Source organism: Dipodomys ordii, unplaced genomic scaffold (genome assembly GCF_000151885.1).
Source record: "Dipodomys ordii isolate 6190 unplaced genomic scaffold, Dord_2.0 Scaffold204, whole genome shotgun sequence".
Classification (NCBI taxonomy): domain Eukaryota; kingdom Metazoa; phylum Chordata; class Mammalia; order Rodentia; family Heteromyidae; genus Dipodomys; species Dipodomys ordii.
Genome location: NW_012267420.1, coordinates 977808 through 994554, shown reverse-complemented (window position 1 = coordinate 994554; position 16747 = coordinate 977808). Strand labels below are relative to the sequence as shown.

Here is a 16747-nt window from a genome sequence, read left to right as displayed (position 1 = left end):
AGAAGAAGAAGAAGAAGAAGAAGAAGAAGAAGAAGAAGAAGAAGAAGAAGAAGAAGAAGAAGAAGAAGAAGAAGAAGAAGAAGAAGAAGAGAAATCCAGGTTCTGGGAATGTGGCTTAGTGATAGAGTGCTTGACTAGCACGCATGAAGCTCTGGGTTTGATTCCTCAGTACCACATAAACAGAACAATCCACAAGTGGCACTGTGGCTCAAGTGGTAGAGTGCTAGCCTTGAGCAAAAGAAGATCAGGGACAGTGCCCAGGCCCTGAGTTCAAGCCCAGGACTGGCAAAAGAAAAGATCCTATTCAAATCCTATAGCAGGAAACTTTTCATAAAGAAAAATAAATTATTCTGCCATTCTAACTTTTATACTTAAGCTATATATATATACATATATGCTTTCATATATATGTATATTGAAATTTCATAATTGGTCACCACTTTGAAGGATTTTCCCCCAAATAAACATCATTCTAGGATGAGTTGGTGAGGTCTCCCTCCCATCTTAATCTGCTAAAAGTTATGATGGATGTCATCAGCTGTTGCTTTCCCTGAGGAATAGAAGCTCAGGAGAAAAAAATGCATTCTGAGTACAGAATGTCAATAGGAAGGTGTTTTTAAAAATAATCTCTAATGAGGATGGGTTACATGGGGTCTGGTGCTCTAGAGCACTCTCATTAGCTACACTTACTCTGCCTGCCACAAATGTTTAAATAATTGTTCCAAAAAGAAAGCAAAGGAAGGAATAAGCCACAGGTGTGGCCATGGGGAGATTGTTTTTTTCCCACAAACTTGTCAGAGACCGGGAGAAACTTGGGAACAGTAACTGATCCTGTCAATTCTTCACTCTCACCTTGAATAGGTTTACATTGGCCCACAAAACTAGATTTTTGTTTTTGATATTCATCTTATTTTCAATGCTTTAAGTAAAAATGCATTGTTTATCTATGCAAAGTGTAATTAATGGTAACTATATTGAACATATTTATGCATATAATAAATAATTTTCAATAAGTTTCTCCCATGTGAAACTGTTTCCCAGTATATAATGATAATACGACCCTATTGGTTTCAAGGGAACTAGTTTTAAATATGCATGAAAGTGATAAGCTAAATTATGGATATTTTATTATATTTGAACCACTGAAAATTGTTAAAAAGTTAATTTTTAGCTCTTCTTTCTATATATTTATATTATATATAAATAAATAAAATTTTATAATGTTATTCATGTATTATAGTTTATATATATTATGAATTTGTGGGAAATACAAAAATCAAAGTTAAAGAATAGATTGGAAATTTCGTATGTGTGTACCTTATAATGAAAGTTATTTTCTGTTTCTCTGTGCAAACAGCTCATACAATAAAAAACATGAAGAGTTATTTTTAAAATAAAATCTTATCATGGATCCTAAATTCTGTGATTTTCATCATCAAATAAAGTTATTCCATTTTTACCAAAGTAAAATAAACTCTTACTTTTCAGCACTTACAAGGCAAATAATACTCTTAAAAATCTTGAACATAGTCCCTACAGACTAAACCTCACACTCTTAAGTCAGGAGGACAGGATCAATAGTAGCCTTGTGTTAGGAGTGACTGTAGGAGAAGAAAGATTCAACAAGGGATTGTGAAGTGGAAGAAAAATCCCTTAGGAACCATTTTCAAACTCTCCTATTTTAAATTGATACAGCAACCTTCAAAAAGAATGTCAAAATTCTATCACACCTCCATTGCATGCTACATTCCTGCGAGTGGAGATGTAGGTTTGACATCAAACTTGTTGAAGAGAGGTACCTGTCAGATGCAGAACTTTCTGAAGTCATACATGTAATAAAGGGAAATGAAAAAGAACTGTAAGAGTTCCTTTTCTTTTTTTAAATAACTTTTTGCCTATTAAATTGATCCAGTAAATTGGTTCTGAATATACACAGAGTTGTATGTTATTGCAGAGATACAAAGGGTGAATCGTTTTATTATTTATTCTACATGATTTGAATGTAGACATCTCAACTAGGTCTGAGAATTACTGTCACTCCTTCCTCCCCCCTCCCTCTGCTTCTTCCAGAGGCTTGTGATGATTCCATTGTTATCCTATATCTTAATAGAGATCCTTTGTCTCAGTAAGTCAACTTTTATCCACAAGATTTAAGTAATTCCAAATGTTAACTCAAAATCTCTTTTAAAATACTTGAAAATCCATCTTTAGATAAGTAATCATTCTGTATATCTACAAATGCATGCTATTTGTCAATTTATTTGACTTCCTTTCAGGTGTGTTTACTTGTGAAAGTCTTTTACCATCACTTGTAGTCTGATTTCAGCCTTGTCCAGCTTTTTACTTTGAGTGCATCTGTGTCTTGCCCAACATACTCTTAGATCATCTGGATGCCTCTGCTGTGTTTACCTTTCTGATCATGCTTTGACACAGCTGCAGCCTCTTTATCTTCTTTCTCTTTAGCTTTTGGTGGAGTTTTTGGTACTTCTTTGACTTTTGCAGCTGCTTGCTTCCCTTTCTCCTGTTTGCCACCTTTCACTTCTTTCTTAGTCTTTTCTTCAGTCTTTTCTTTAGCCTTAGCTTTCTTCTCTTCTATATAGGATTTAAAAAAATGGTAGATAATTTTCTTTATGTCCCAACATCATACTATTATTTTGTCTGAAATTTGTCTTGAACCACAATTTGAAAAGGAAAAGAAAATCAGTAGAAAAATAGTGCCATTAACATAAATATTTCTGATTGGTGTCATAGTTTTATGCAATATATTAAATGCTATTTAGACTTACAGCTCACATACAAAATGATGATCTTTTAAAAAAAATACTGTTGGGATTTTTTTTAAATGAGTCTAAACTTAGCCTGCCAAAAGAATTTGTCCTAGGCAGAGATTGTACATATAGGCACCTTCAATCAAAGTCAATGCTCATACCAATAAACTGGAACTCAAACACAGTATTTTAAAAAGATAATTATTCAGCATTCAAAAAGAAAATGACAAGTACTGGTATTGACTAACAATTATAAAACAATAAAGTATATTAGTGAACAACCAAAAGTCACATCATCTTTAATTATTTAGGTTTTCTTTTCTTTAATTTTTTTATTTTATTGTAAAGATGATATACAGAGGGGTTACAGTTACATAAGTAAGATAATGCATACATTTCTTTCGAGCAGTGTTACCCACTTTGTTTTTCTCCTGCTTTCCTTCCTCCATCACACACCCACCCAAGCTGTAAAGTTCATTTCCAACATAGTATTTAGTGAGTATCGCTGATGCATTGGCTTCTCCATTTTCCCACTGTTTCTGTGATTTCCCTTCCCCTTCCCCAATAATTTGGGTTTTAATAAGCTAAAGAGTACAGAACTTTTTTTTGTTTATTGAAAGTCAGAAATAATGTTTTTGCTGGCGCAATTTTATTCAGTATATATTAATTATATAAAATAAGGAGTTTTATTTTGACATTTCCATGCATTCATATAATATACTTAATTCAGATATGTTAAAAAAAGTCTTAAACATAACTTAGGAAATGGAACTAGTTACTTACTGAAAAATGTGAATGAATTATAGCATATAAATGCTATATGTGCATATTATTAATTTGATACTAGATGTATATCAACACAAAGAACTGGCCTTTGTCTTGTGGCTTAAGTTTTGGATCACTCCATTTTTTTAAAGCCAATTATTTATAGTTTACTTCTGCAATGCTGCATTTGGGACCATCTGTTGATGTATAGTACCATACTGTACATATCCATCAGATACTGTACTACTGAATTTCTTCCACAATGTTGAATCCCACATATCATTTATTAATTATTACTCCAAGGATTTGATGAAAATAAAATGATCTAGTTTTCGGAATTTGATACAGACCAAGCCAAGATTATATTGGGGATAGCACAAAGAGAATGTTTGAAGCCAGTTTGGTTGCAGGATCTATGATACAATACTGGATGTAACCAAGTGAACTAACACTTCCTCAGGCACTTTACCTTGGAATTTGCCTAGGAGTTAATACTGCATGTGAGTGTCAAAGGTTATGCTCATCATGAAACAAATTGGGAAACTAACTTAAACAACAGATTTTCTCCTGAATTATCCCTCAAAAATAGAGTATTTTAAGACTCTTCAAGGGGTATTTGATTATACACATTGTCCAGAGTTTCTAGACCATAAAATTCTCATGCTAACTCCTTCATAATCTTCCAGTGTCTTTGTGGATTCTGTGACTACTTTTATTGTGTTTTTTATCTCCTTTCTAGAAGACATTTCAAAATCTTTGCATCTTAATTACATTTCTAAAGCAAATACACACACACACACACACACACACACACACACACACAGCTGACAATACAAAAATGCAGATTTCAAAAACTCACACTAAAATGTTTATTAGTGTCTGCCTGGAAACAAAGTTCCATTGGGCTAGCCAGCAGCACTCCAAACTCATGAAACTCATATGCACACATACACATGGCAACCTATCTTGATGGGAAATGGAACTATAAAGAACAGTACAATACACTTCTCTAAATAAATCATATTAAAACCTGAGATATCTCAATTCATACTGTCTGTCTACTCACACATTTTTTCCAAAGTTTTTTTCTCTACTATATTCCTTCTTTTCTGACTACTTTCTGTATTTTTCCTGTGCCAGACATGGCTAGACTTTTCTCCACGTTTTCCATGTTTTCTATACCTCTAAACTCCATCATATTTGACTCACATGAAAAAATAATGGTCTTGTCATGGGAATTAATCAATCTGTCCCCTGAGCTTCAATTTGCCAGAAATTTTATTAAAGCATGTACTTTATACCCAATAGCAGGTCTTCAATTACAGGTGATTGCTCATCAATCTGTCTTCCCTACCAAACTATAGACAACGTGAAGAAAGGGATTCTGTTATTTATTTTTGTATCACATTTTTATATTAGTACAGTGCTTTTTTCAGGGAAAAACAGAACAAACATTCTGGATTAAAAAGTTTGTTCAAAGAGAAGAAATGTTTTACTACTCTCATATCTATGTGAAATAGAGTAGTATGTATATGCCATATGTAAGTAAAAATGTTTAAAATAAACTTGTAATAGTGTGGAATCTTTGTGTGTGTGTGTGTGTGTGTGTGTGTGGTGTTAATGATTTTCATGTGAAATGGCTTCTATTTTAAATCTACTTGTAGGCTTCAATTGATTAAATCTTTGTTGGTCCTAAAGGAATTAAAGATTCCTGAAATTCAGCTGCCTTTAATGACTTTATCAATCAGGAAAGATATTTTTCTTAGAGAATAGGATCACACATACAACAAATTTACTTTAGTGGTTGTTTTTAATGCATAAAATAATTTTAAAAAACTCATTTTCTTAGGAATTTATCAAATCTTCCGTACAAATATCTGCATCACATTAAAAATCAGAGAGAACTCAACAGTGAAGTGAATGCAATGAAGAAAACAGGAAAGTAGCACAGGTGCAATTTGTAGTTACTTTCAAACTTGGTGATTTTCTTAAAATCGGTGCCAAATTTTCTTTTTAATCAAAATATTCTAATATAATTAGAACTTATAATTTTCTTGAGAAGCTAAAAAAGAACAAAAACTGCTTACATGATGAATTCAAATTCCCTAGTTTTATTAGGAAGAATTTTAATTTATTATAGCTTTCATCAAGAAAAAAAAATGATTTGATCAAATGATTGACATCAACATAGTGGGTCCGGATCTAGAAGAAAGATGAACAGTGTTGTTATAGCCAGGCAATAGTGGCTCATATCTGCAATCCTAGATACTCAGGAGACTGAGATCTGAGGATTGCAGTTCAATGCCAGCCTAGACAGGAAAGTCCATGACACTCTGATCTCCAATAAATCACTCAGCAAAAGTGGGACAGTAGTTCTGTGGCTCAAGTGGTAGAGAGCCTAGGCCCTGAGTTTAAGGCCCAGAACCACCACAAAAAACTGGCGTTAGAATTAAAATGTTTTGTGTCATGGCCGTTAAATGGTGTTATACAAAAAGCATACTAAAATATTGCTGATTTTACATGAGTTAGGACAGAATAAATTTGATTCCTTATTAAGGAAGTAGAAACTGCTTTACTTCTTTGGTTTTAAGTTTCTGTGCAATAACAATGTCATGATTGTAGCTGCCCTGTATGATAACTACATAAATCACTAATAGGAAATATGCACCTAGATAACTGGAGTTCTTTGAAGGATTTTTTTTTGTTTTGCTTTGTTTTGTTTTGTTTTGGTTTTGGATATTTTTTTTAGGATTTACTTGGAAGTTAATAGCAAAATCCATGACATGTGTTTACTTAAAATATGAAGAAATTAAGAGTGAAAATGATACAATTAATGAGTAACTGCAAATACAATAAAACCAGAATATTGAATCCATTTTCCAACCATGCTAAATTGTATACAATTCTTAAGACTAATGGATGCAAGACTCAGAAATGAGTCTTAAGGCATATGAGCACAGATATGCCTGGACCAACTGAAAGCAATACAAACTCTTCCTGAAACTGACACAGTAGTAACTTCTCTCTACTTTATCAGACATGGGTACTGAAGTTGATTATTTCCAGGGCAGTTTTGCCCAGTGACCCACTCTTGATTAACTCTTCTCATTCCATCATTTTCATCTCATTCTTTTCTTAAAAAAATTTAGCAAACTACAGAAATAGGCTAATTTTTACAAAGGTAGAGGTCTGACACTGCTTCTCAGAAGGAATTTCTGAGGGAGTGTAAGCATTTGCTGTCCTTTGTGCATTGTGGTTTGAACAGGAATACGAAAAAACTAACTTAAATGTCAAATCTTATGATTTGTGCTTTAATAATTTTACTCTATTTTCCTAAAATCCACACATTATACCAGGATCACTTCCTACTTCCATTTACTATATAATAGTATATATAATAAAAGTGAAAATTATGTGCATGAGATATGTGAGGGAACATGGTAGATGTAGGGGTATCTGCCTCAGTAAAATGGAGGTAAGTTGAAAGCGATTGTAGCAGGAAGACTTAAGATAGCTCCTAATCCTTATTTTATAGCATTTGTACTCTTCTGATATCCTTTTCCCATGAATGTGCTACCCAGTAGTATATGACGCCAATAAGACATATGATTAATCAGCCTAGTCTTGTGGTTTCTATCATGATGATTCTCTCTCTTGACAATCTCATTGAAATTATCTATCAGGTGACAAAGATCTGAGGATAACTTCTAGCCATATGGCAGGGAACTTGGGCCTTCAGTTGTCAAGAACCGAGTCTTGCCAACTGCCATATTGATGAACTTGAAAATGATCTTTCCTGCAGCCCTGATTACTACCTTCATTGCAGAATTGTGAGTGATTGAGTTCTGGCCAGATTCTTTACTCACTGACATTACTCATAAATATCTGTGAATTTAAGTCTAGAAGTTTTTTCATTGTTGTTCTCTATAAGAGCAACAGTATATAACAGTAAATAATGAGCAAATAACACACTTGTTGAAGGAAGACCCCTGTTGTGGGGCCTGAACTCTGGGTCTGGGCGCTGTCCCTTAGCTCTTCAGATCATGGCTAGCGCTCTACCACTTGAGTCACAGCACCACTTCCGGCTTTTTTCTTTTTGCTTATGTGGTGCTGAGGAATTGAACCCAGGGCCTCAGGCATGCAAGGCAAGCGCTCTACCACTGACTTTTTACTTATTTTTGGAAGGATTACTTGATTTCTAATTAGATTACCTAGGTTTTTATCCTAGTCCAATTACAAATTAGTTATGTGCTCTGACAACTGTTACCCTCTCAGTCATTTCCTCTCCCTTTTTCCTCCCCATTCTCCTCCCTACCAAGTTGTAAAGTTCATTTCCAACAGAGTCTAATGAGTATCATTGTTGCATTAGTTCATCCTTTGTCCTGCAAAACAAGCCATTTCCTTCCTCCCAGTTGCCATGATTTCTGTAGTTTCAGCTCAGTATCACTTAACTGAGTTCACTGCTTTGGGTTCACAAGAGTACAATCAAACTGTCAATAGCACTCTGTTTCTTAAGTGGAGTCTAGGGGTTTGAATGTAAAAACCTGTCAGCTGTGCTTACTCAGCATAGAATAAGCTTGATTTTGATGTGGCCCCTTCCAATTCTCAGAGAGTCAGAGAGGGCAAGACCTTGCCCTTCAGATCTCTCCATTCTGCTGAATCTCTTTGCTTTTAAATACTTTGTGATAGTACACTGAGCCCACCTGAGCTCAGCTTTCCTCAGCCAAGAAATTTTCCCTATTGTTAGAATGAACTTGAATACTTCCTCAAAACTTTGGTCATGTAATGCAGCAAAGCAGGGAAACCAACAATCTTCCAATTACGTAGGACGTTAATGATTTTCCTCTTTCAGAACGCCTTACTATTTTCAGTGTTTGGCTTATTATTCTAAGCTATTAAATTTTATTTTTTTCTATAAAAGAAATACTGATATTCAACTATCTGCTCAGCAGAAGATAATCTTTCAACATTAAAATGAATTTAATTCTGGTAATAATAAAGAGAAAGTTTACCTTGTGTTGTCTTCATTTCTGGTTTTTCTTTTTTCTCAATTTTCTCTTTGTGGGTTGCTTAAACAGAAAATTTATATTAGTGGGTACTTTCAAAGGTTGCAAAACCAAGTTTTCATTTTGTTTCAGTTTACAGTCACAAATATCATGGAATATTTAGGAGGTTTTTTTTTTTACCCTGAAAAATTGACTGTGTAAACTTCAATGTAAAGCTTGGCATTGAGATGTAGAAAGCATTTTGAAAAATAAGCTTACCACCTTCTTTTTCTAACTCATTATTCCAAACAACAAAAGTAAATAAAGTAGAAATTTTACAAGAATTAATTGAAAAATATCTTCATATCAGGTATAAAAAATCTGTCTTTAAGATTAATAAAAAGGAATGCAGAAATCAGGAATGAAGGATTGATTAGTATACAAGGGGAACAGGTGAAAAATAGTTGCTTACTCTATGGCACTATCTTCTGCATTGAAAATAGTGTTTAGTTTCTCTCCCATCTCTCCCACAAAGGCTCTATCTTAACATCATTTTGACAATTGAAGTAATGTGTTGCACCCTGTTGCTTATAATCAACACTTTAACTGGAGAATCTACAATAGATATAAAGTAATTCAAACTGGATGAAATTAGAAAAGGAGAAAGAGAACAATGGAAGGGATGACATTGGTCAAGCTACATCATACTGATAATCTGACTTGTTTTGGGTCCAGTCATGGGGCCTGAACTCTGGGCCTGGGCGCTGTCCCTCAGCTCTTCAGCTCAAGGCTAGCGCTCTACCACTTGAGCCACAGCGCCACTTCCAGCTTTTTTTTTCTTTTTTCTTTTGTGGTGCTGAGGAATTGAATCCAGGACTTCAGGCATGCAAGGCAAGTGCTTTACCACTGAGCCACCTTCCCAGCCCCCTGACTTGTTGAGTTGAAACCTTTTTAAACAACTACTTAACATAAAATTTAAAAAGCCATGATTTATCAGTTGAGTAATCTTATTGATTCTCATGTGGAGTAACAATTTTTCATGTGATACCTGAGATGTTATACATTGTCATTATTAGTAAACCAATGACTCAATTTGTAGTGTATTTATACACTCTTGATTTTTTTTTTTGGTCTCTCAGAATTTTAAATAAAGGTGACCTGAGGGTATGATAGCAGGTGCTATTTCAAGCATATTAAATGGTAGCTAGCTAGTTTCCCTAATCACTATATATTTCTAATCACTATATATTTCACATCTCATTTATTGGATAATTACAATGGAAATTAAATAATTTATGGGCAATTAGGTGATAAAAAGATACAATTTTGTTAACTAATTTGTTTAAGGAAGGAGTAAATTAGTGCCCTCAAACAATTGGATTTATTCACCTATCTAAGAATAGGGATGTACATCAGTTTTACTCATTAAAGGATGAAATATTAAGGAGTGGGCTTGATAGGGGGTCTGAGGTTGGTCAGTGATGCTCCACACTTGTGAATAGATGAACATGATTCATACAGGAGTGAGTTTGCTCTGGCAGAGTGGGTTCACACTCCTGAAAGTGGGACTGTAATAAAGGCAAGCTTGCCTCCTTTGACCCTCTTTGCCACCTCCCATGTTACAAAGAAGTAGAAAGTATCTCAACAGAAGCCAAACAGATGCAATCCGGGTGCTCAGACTCCCTAGAATGTACAAACTACCCAGTCTGTAGCATTTTATTATAGCTTTTGCAAATGGACACAGATGATATCTATGAATAATTTGCCCGGAATCTTGAAGAGACAATTTTAACCTCACAGAAAGCTTAAAGCTTCCTGTCCAGATAAAGGCCAAGTGGCCAGCAGAGAGGCAGAACTGCGGACAGCAGCTTCCTCCTCCAAAGAGCAGCCTCCCCCACGCCTACCTCCGCTACCGTTTGCCGCTGAGAGCAGCCATTTGTACATTTCTCCCAGAAGGGAAACTATGCTAGGATAGGCAGGAGACAACTCACACAGTCATGGGGCTACCTACGTTCCAAAATATGAGTTAATGTTTTATTTTTTCTGTCGTGGGGCTTGAACTCTGAGTCTGGGCTCTACCCCTGGGCTCTTCAACTCAAGGCCAGCATTCAACCCCTGGAGCCACAGCGCCACCCTCGATTTTCTGGTGGCTAATTGGAAGTAAGAGTTTCACAGATTTTCCATCCTGGGCTGGGTTTGAACCGCGATCCTCAGATCTCAGCCTCCTGAGTAGCTAGGATTACAGGCATGAGCCACCATCCCCAGACAGTGAATCATTTTTTTAAAACAATACATTGTATAGCTTCAGTGAAAGTTTCGAACTTCATATGAGAATTGCAAATTATTTCGTTGTGTCAGAACCCAGAGGATCTGATGCTGCTCATTCTGCATAAACCATTAGCAAAAGTGGACACCTGAAATAGCGAGTTAAAATTCATGAAAATGGCCACTAGTTAGCAATAATAAAGGAGCAACTATTTAATTCAAATGCTCCTTGGTGAATAATCAATATTGGAGCATGGTTCAGCAGTACAATTGGTAATATTTTCATCATTGCAAGTGGAATGTTGCATAAAACAAGAAATCTCAGCAGGTCATTCATACTGTGGTTGCAGAAGTCAGGTAAATATCTTAGAGATGATCCATTCTAAAACAATACCAAACAACGAAATTAACTCTTACTTCACATTATACATTAAATAAAATTTTGTTTGGATTTAAGTAATTAAAATGCACACTACCTATAAAATGTGTTGCAATGGTTTTAGCTTGAAGAAAATGTTAGCATCTATTGAAATAATCTTTGATAAAGATTCAAAAACATAAAATTCTACAAAAATACAAATATACATAGGCAGATTGGGAGTGGTGTCTTATACCTACAATCTCAACTACTACATTCTGGTGGAGACCAGAATGATCACAATTTGAGACTAGAACAGACAAAAGTGATAATCCAGCTTAATCAATATGCTGCAGGTGAAGATGTGCATCTGTAATGCCAGTTACAGAGGAGCATCAGATAGGAGAACAAGTTCTGAGGCTAGCCCAGGCAAAAACATCAGCTCTTATTTGAAAGATAACTAAAGAGGGAAAAAAAGACTGTTTCCACAACTTGGCTATTGTGGATAGTGCAGCAGTGGACAAGGATGTGCAAGTGTTTTATACCTATTCATAATAGCCAAGTTGTGGAAACAACCTAGATGTCTTACAATAGATGGGTGGTTCCAAAATTGTGGTACCGATTCCCAATGGTATTTTACCTGGTCATTAGAAAGAATTATGTCATTTGCAAGGAAACGGATAGACCTAGAAGTGGGGTAAGGCAAGCTCAGAGAGAGGAATGATGTATGGGTTTTTTTCCCCTCATAAGTGATCTAAAATACACAGGGGCATGATAAATTATATGTGCCTATGTGTATCAAGTTATACAAAATAGTATTTATCAAAATGAACTCTAGGAAATAGAAACAAGGGTTTTTTCTCTTTTTGCTGTTTTTGTTTTCATTTCTTTTTGCTCTTTTGGTTTATTGTATGTCTCTGAGCATGCTTCATTGGAGGCAGAGAAATGGCGACACAAAGGGTGAATAAATGCAGCAATGGTAGTCACTGAACATTATGTTGAAAATGAGCTATTTCACTTGTGGGTGGGCATGGGAAGGGAAAACTAGGAGAGAACAAGGGAAAGGGTAACATTGTCCAAAATAAAATATACTCTTTACCTGACTTATGCAACTGTAACACCTGTGTACATTGCCTTTATAATAAAACTAAAAACATTTTTTAAAAAAGGGCTGGTAGTATGGCTCAAATGGTAGAACGTCTGTCTAGCAAATGGAAGGCCTTGAGTCTAAACCCCAGTAACCTCACATTTACACACACAAAAACAAAGAGTTGAAACTTATATATGCATGTACACATATATGTACTCACATTTGTCCAACCACATAGATTTTATGTGAAAACAGAAAAAAATAATTAGGAATGGTGATTGACTAAGAAATTTGTATCTCTAAATGACATCATTAAAATAAATGAGTATCAAATGTGAGCAGCTACATAAGAAGAACAAAGCATACTAAAAGTCATATCTACATTTTTCTATCTACATATAACAAGCATATTGAAGATTTGATGGGAGGAAATACTCTGATACAAGCACTATGCAAATGATCATAGTGAAGAAAATATCCATAGTATATCTTTTTAATTTATAAAAGCCAGAATGTAGGAAATGCTAGATTTTTGTATGCATATGCACACAAAGAGGCAATACACTTACTATAATAACATATTAGTAAAATACTGTATCTATTCTAAGTTGTACTAATATTAGTCACATATTACAAATGAAGGTCATGGAAGGACATGTATGAAATTCTAAGTTGTACTAATATTAGTCACATATTACAAATGAAGGTCATGGAAGGACATGTATGAAATTCACACAGCAGTTTATTGTAAACCTGTTGTTTGGCCAGACTAGAAAGTAGGAAGGGACAGATGTGGGCCTGGGAAAGAGTGAAGAGGAGGGTTTTCACAAGGCATCTTCACTGATTGGATAATATGGTTCTATGACCATTCTATTATAAAGCAAAAGCTAAGAGAAATAAAGTCTAATAAGCAAACCATATATAAATTAAAATAATGGTGAGTGATTTTGTACTTATGAAATGCCAAGTAGTTTTTAATAAAATTCTTATTATGAGATGACAGTCTCAGAACTTGGGGTGGCGGTAGGGTAACTAACACATTTCTGTTCAGCAGAGTGCAAACAACTCAAGAGCCTTAACATTTTTCATTCAATCAAAGTTCCTCCTTTCAGATTCTATTGCAAGTATTTCTGATATAGTTTTGAAAGAAATGATATGAAATTTTGAATAAATCTGAATATAAGGAAGGGAAAGTCAAAAGGAAAAATGATATAATAGTAAAAACTGCACAAAGAATAACAGCATACCTTTCTTCATAGGTTTTTCTTTTGTCTTTTCTTTTTCTTTTTCTTTGTGTGCAACTGGAAAGAAACAGATCATACATTTCATTTTAATAAATGACAAGATAATCACATAGTGGTTTTGATGTTAAAAAAAAAAACACCTATCCTCTACTTTCAGAAATCTCCCTTTAACTGGCATAGGGTTTACCTATGTAGAAGTTTAAGCTTCAGTATAATTACAGATTTCATTTTTTAATCTATTTTTGCTTCACATTCAAGCATGAGCAAATATCAAAATTAGGTCTGACTGCAAAGATAAGAATATTCCTCAGTCTTTTGAAATCTATAATTTAATGAATTAGAAGACTTCTTAAAAATATTATGCCATGTGCCAAGGAGCCCAGCTTTAATATTGGAAAAGTGCCAGAGGTCTGAATTGAAAAACACAGAAATATAATCAACTGAACCTTAAGCAAAGAAACATCAATCTAAATTGTACATATTGCTTTTCTAGAGCAATATTCCACAATTATTTTTAAATGCTAGAATGGGATTAAAATGCTGTTACATCTTGTTTTAAAAAAATAAAATTGAACTGAATGGGCTATAACTCAATTAATTATTGCAACAGGATCAACGTTTATGTCATAAGCTTAACACATACTTAAATCATAATTTTTATTAATTTTTCAAACTATAAATATGTGGCTCATTCCAGACTAGCGTCTCTCTTCTACTTCCTACGTCAGTTCATTATCCAAGCTCTGCCCGTCTTACTTTTTATAGTATTCCTCTTATACCACTTATTTTCCCAAAAATATAGAAAGAGCCCCAGAAACATGCTAGTGACTCAGCTAGGCAAGACAAATACCACTTTTGTCATGGAATGCCACCACGTTAAAGGATGATGGATGCCAAACAAGTAATTACAAAGGTAGCTAATTGCTGTTAGTATAATCACTATAGGCATGATGGCAGGTCAGTGTGTAAAACTGAGACCTAATCTCACACATGTTTGGAAAAGCAATGAAGGATGTAAGAAGTGGAAGGAAATTAACCTACATGGACAATGCAAAGGACAAAGTGGAAAGAGACAATTTCAGAACAATGGGCAAGAAAACCATCTTGGGCATGCTATTATTTCCCCTTTAATGGAAACAGATTTCTATTTTTCCATCTCATAATAACCTTTCTAACACAAGTCTGATTATATCGTTCATCTTTTTCAAATATTAGTATCTCACATATTGCTCGGCTTGGTATCTGCCACAGAACATGTGCTATATCAAACACACAAATATTTTATTGGCCCAATGATCCAATATTTGCTTACAATCCATTGTCATCAACCAGGAATTTCTCCTTGAATTTCACATTTCAGTTTTGACACAATGTCATATGACACAGGATATCAATGACATCTTGTGCCCTTGTGAGAACTATCTATCCCTGTTTGTTTGTGTCTTCAACCTTAAACTCCCAGTCCATGTTTTAACAAGTTCACTCTCCTGTTCCATGTTCCCTTTCTGTTGGGATCAAATAACCCCTCAATACTTTCTATATTTGTCTCATACTCTAATTGTATCATTTTCTTAAGTCCATTTAGCAATTATGAAATAATATCCCAATTGCTCATATATACAACCACCCAGTGAAATCTTTAGAGACAATGCCCCATTATTTTTCTTGCATTTCTGTGTTTTTCTTTTTTGGTACTGGCTATTGAACCCAGGAGGTTGCATTTGCTAGGCAAGTGCTTTCCCACTGAGCTACAACCCAGTCAGCATCCCTGGCTTTTGAATATGCAAAATTCTAAAATCCCTAGTAAAATCTGTATTAAGAACCATGCTGTGATATAGACATACATCACATAGTACACTTTTTGCTTCTGATCATTTGAAATATTAAGATTTCTTGAATAAGTCCTAAAGAAAAGCAGGCTAAAGGGAAAAAAATTCACCTTCAAATATCTAGATATTAGGGTTTTTTAATTTTTTTACCATTTGAAATGGCACGTTTCATTTTAGGTATTTCTGAGCTACTAAGTTCAATAAAAATATCTCACAAAAAGAAATCAGCATTCATGCAGATCTCAAATAGCTTATTTGGGCTTCTTTAAATCACTATTAATGAAACTAAAAGAAATTCTTGGCATAAATAAAGCCTCCTTTAAAGTTTCCCTAGGGGGGACCTAGGTTGTGTGAGATAAGCTGTGCTTTCAGAACTCTGATTGGAAAAAGCCCCAAGGGATCACCTAATCTGTGGCTCTGCTCTGGAAGGGCTGGGCTCACGCACCTCAGACAGCTGGTTGTCCATTCCACGGAAGGATTTTTAAGATTGACATGTGCACATGCATAAGTGGGAGAATTAATACCAAATCAAAAGAGCAAGGGGAGTGAATCCAGCCTTAAATTAGCATATTAACTCCTCATTCCTGTGACCGAGGGTGGGGGGAACCCTTATTCCTCTAGTCAAAATTTTTGATTTATAGACGCAGAAGTGTACGCTGGAATTTCGTTTTCACCCTTCAGAACAACACCATTCTGCAGCTTAGTGAAGCAGCTGGAGCCATGGCTCTAGGGAACTGTTCAAAATGGCAGACGGCCACTAAATCTGCTTGGACAGAAACTTCAAACTTTGGCAAGACTCTGCTCAAATACCAAGTTCCTAAAATGACTCTTTTTTTAACCACAACACTACAGCAGTCAGTACTGCTTTAACAATCACTCTAAAGCTTATAAAAAATTATTTGAAACAGGAGCTGGGGTTGCTGATGCCTTTCTTCCCTTAAAACCAATAATAAGAATTTCCACAAGGAAGAGGAAAAGAATTCCAAAATGCCACCAGCCTTGGCTGATAAGTGAAGTCTTAGACAAGATTGTTTTACCTCAGAGAAAAATAAATGTTTTGCACCTGCCACAGATTAAGTTTGTCATCCTAGGTACAAAAAAAAACAAAAACAAAAACAAAAAGCAAGCAAACAAAAAAAAGCCAACTGAAGTCCTTTGGTATGCTTGTAATTAAAAACAAGCAAAATCCACCAGTTGGAATGGCCTGATGTCCAGCATCTGAGTTGGCATGGCCCTGCTGTTCCTGCACTTGTCCAGACTCTGACCTTTCCCTGACCAGAACATTCAGCCCAACTCAACTGTGAAGTAGATTTCTTACTCTCTCCACATGGCTCTGCTCCAGCCTTCCCCAGGCTTCTGATTTTGATCCCTGTAGGGCAAGATAGACTTGTATGTTTTCTGATGTGTGTCAGAGCTCACAATACCTCTGACTCTGCAGTTGTA

The 16747-nt window shown here is 35.1% G+C and overlaps 1 protein-coding gene across 1 annotated transcript in view; it reads right to left on the bottom strand.

Annotated features, from left to right (window-relative positions):
• The window catches only part of Trdn (triadin), a 101672-nt gene that overhangs the window by 2119 nt on the left and 82806 nt on the right, over nucleotides 1-16747 (bottom strand). The window contains exons 6-8 of the mRNA XM_013035108.1: nucleotides 13479-13532; nucleotides 8546-8602; nucleotides 2410-2592 (exon numbers count right to left, since the gene is read on the bottom strand). Of these exons, the coding sequence (XP_012890562.1) occupies nucleotides 2410-2592; nucleotides 8546-8602; nucleotides 13479-13532 (294 nt within the window). The remainder of the gene's footprint in view (nucleotides 1-2409; nucleotides 2593-8545; nucleotides 8603-13478; nucleotides 13533-16747) is intronic.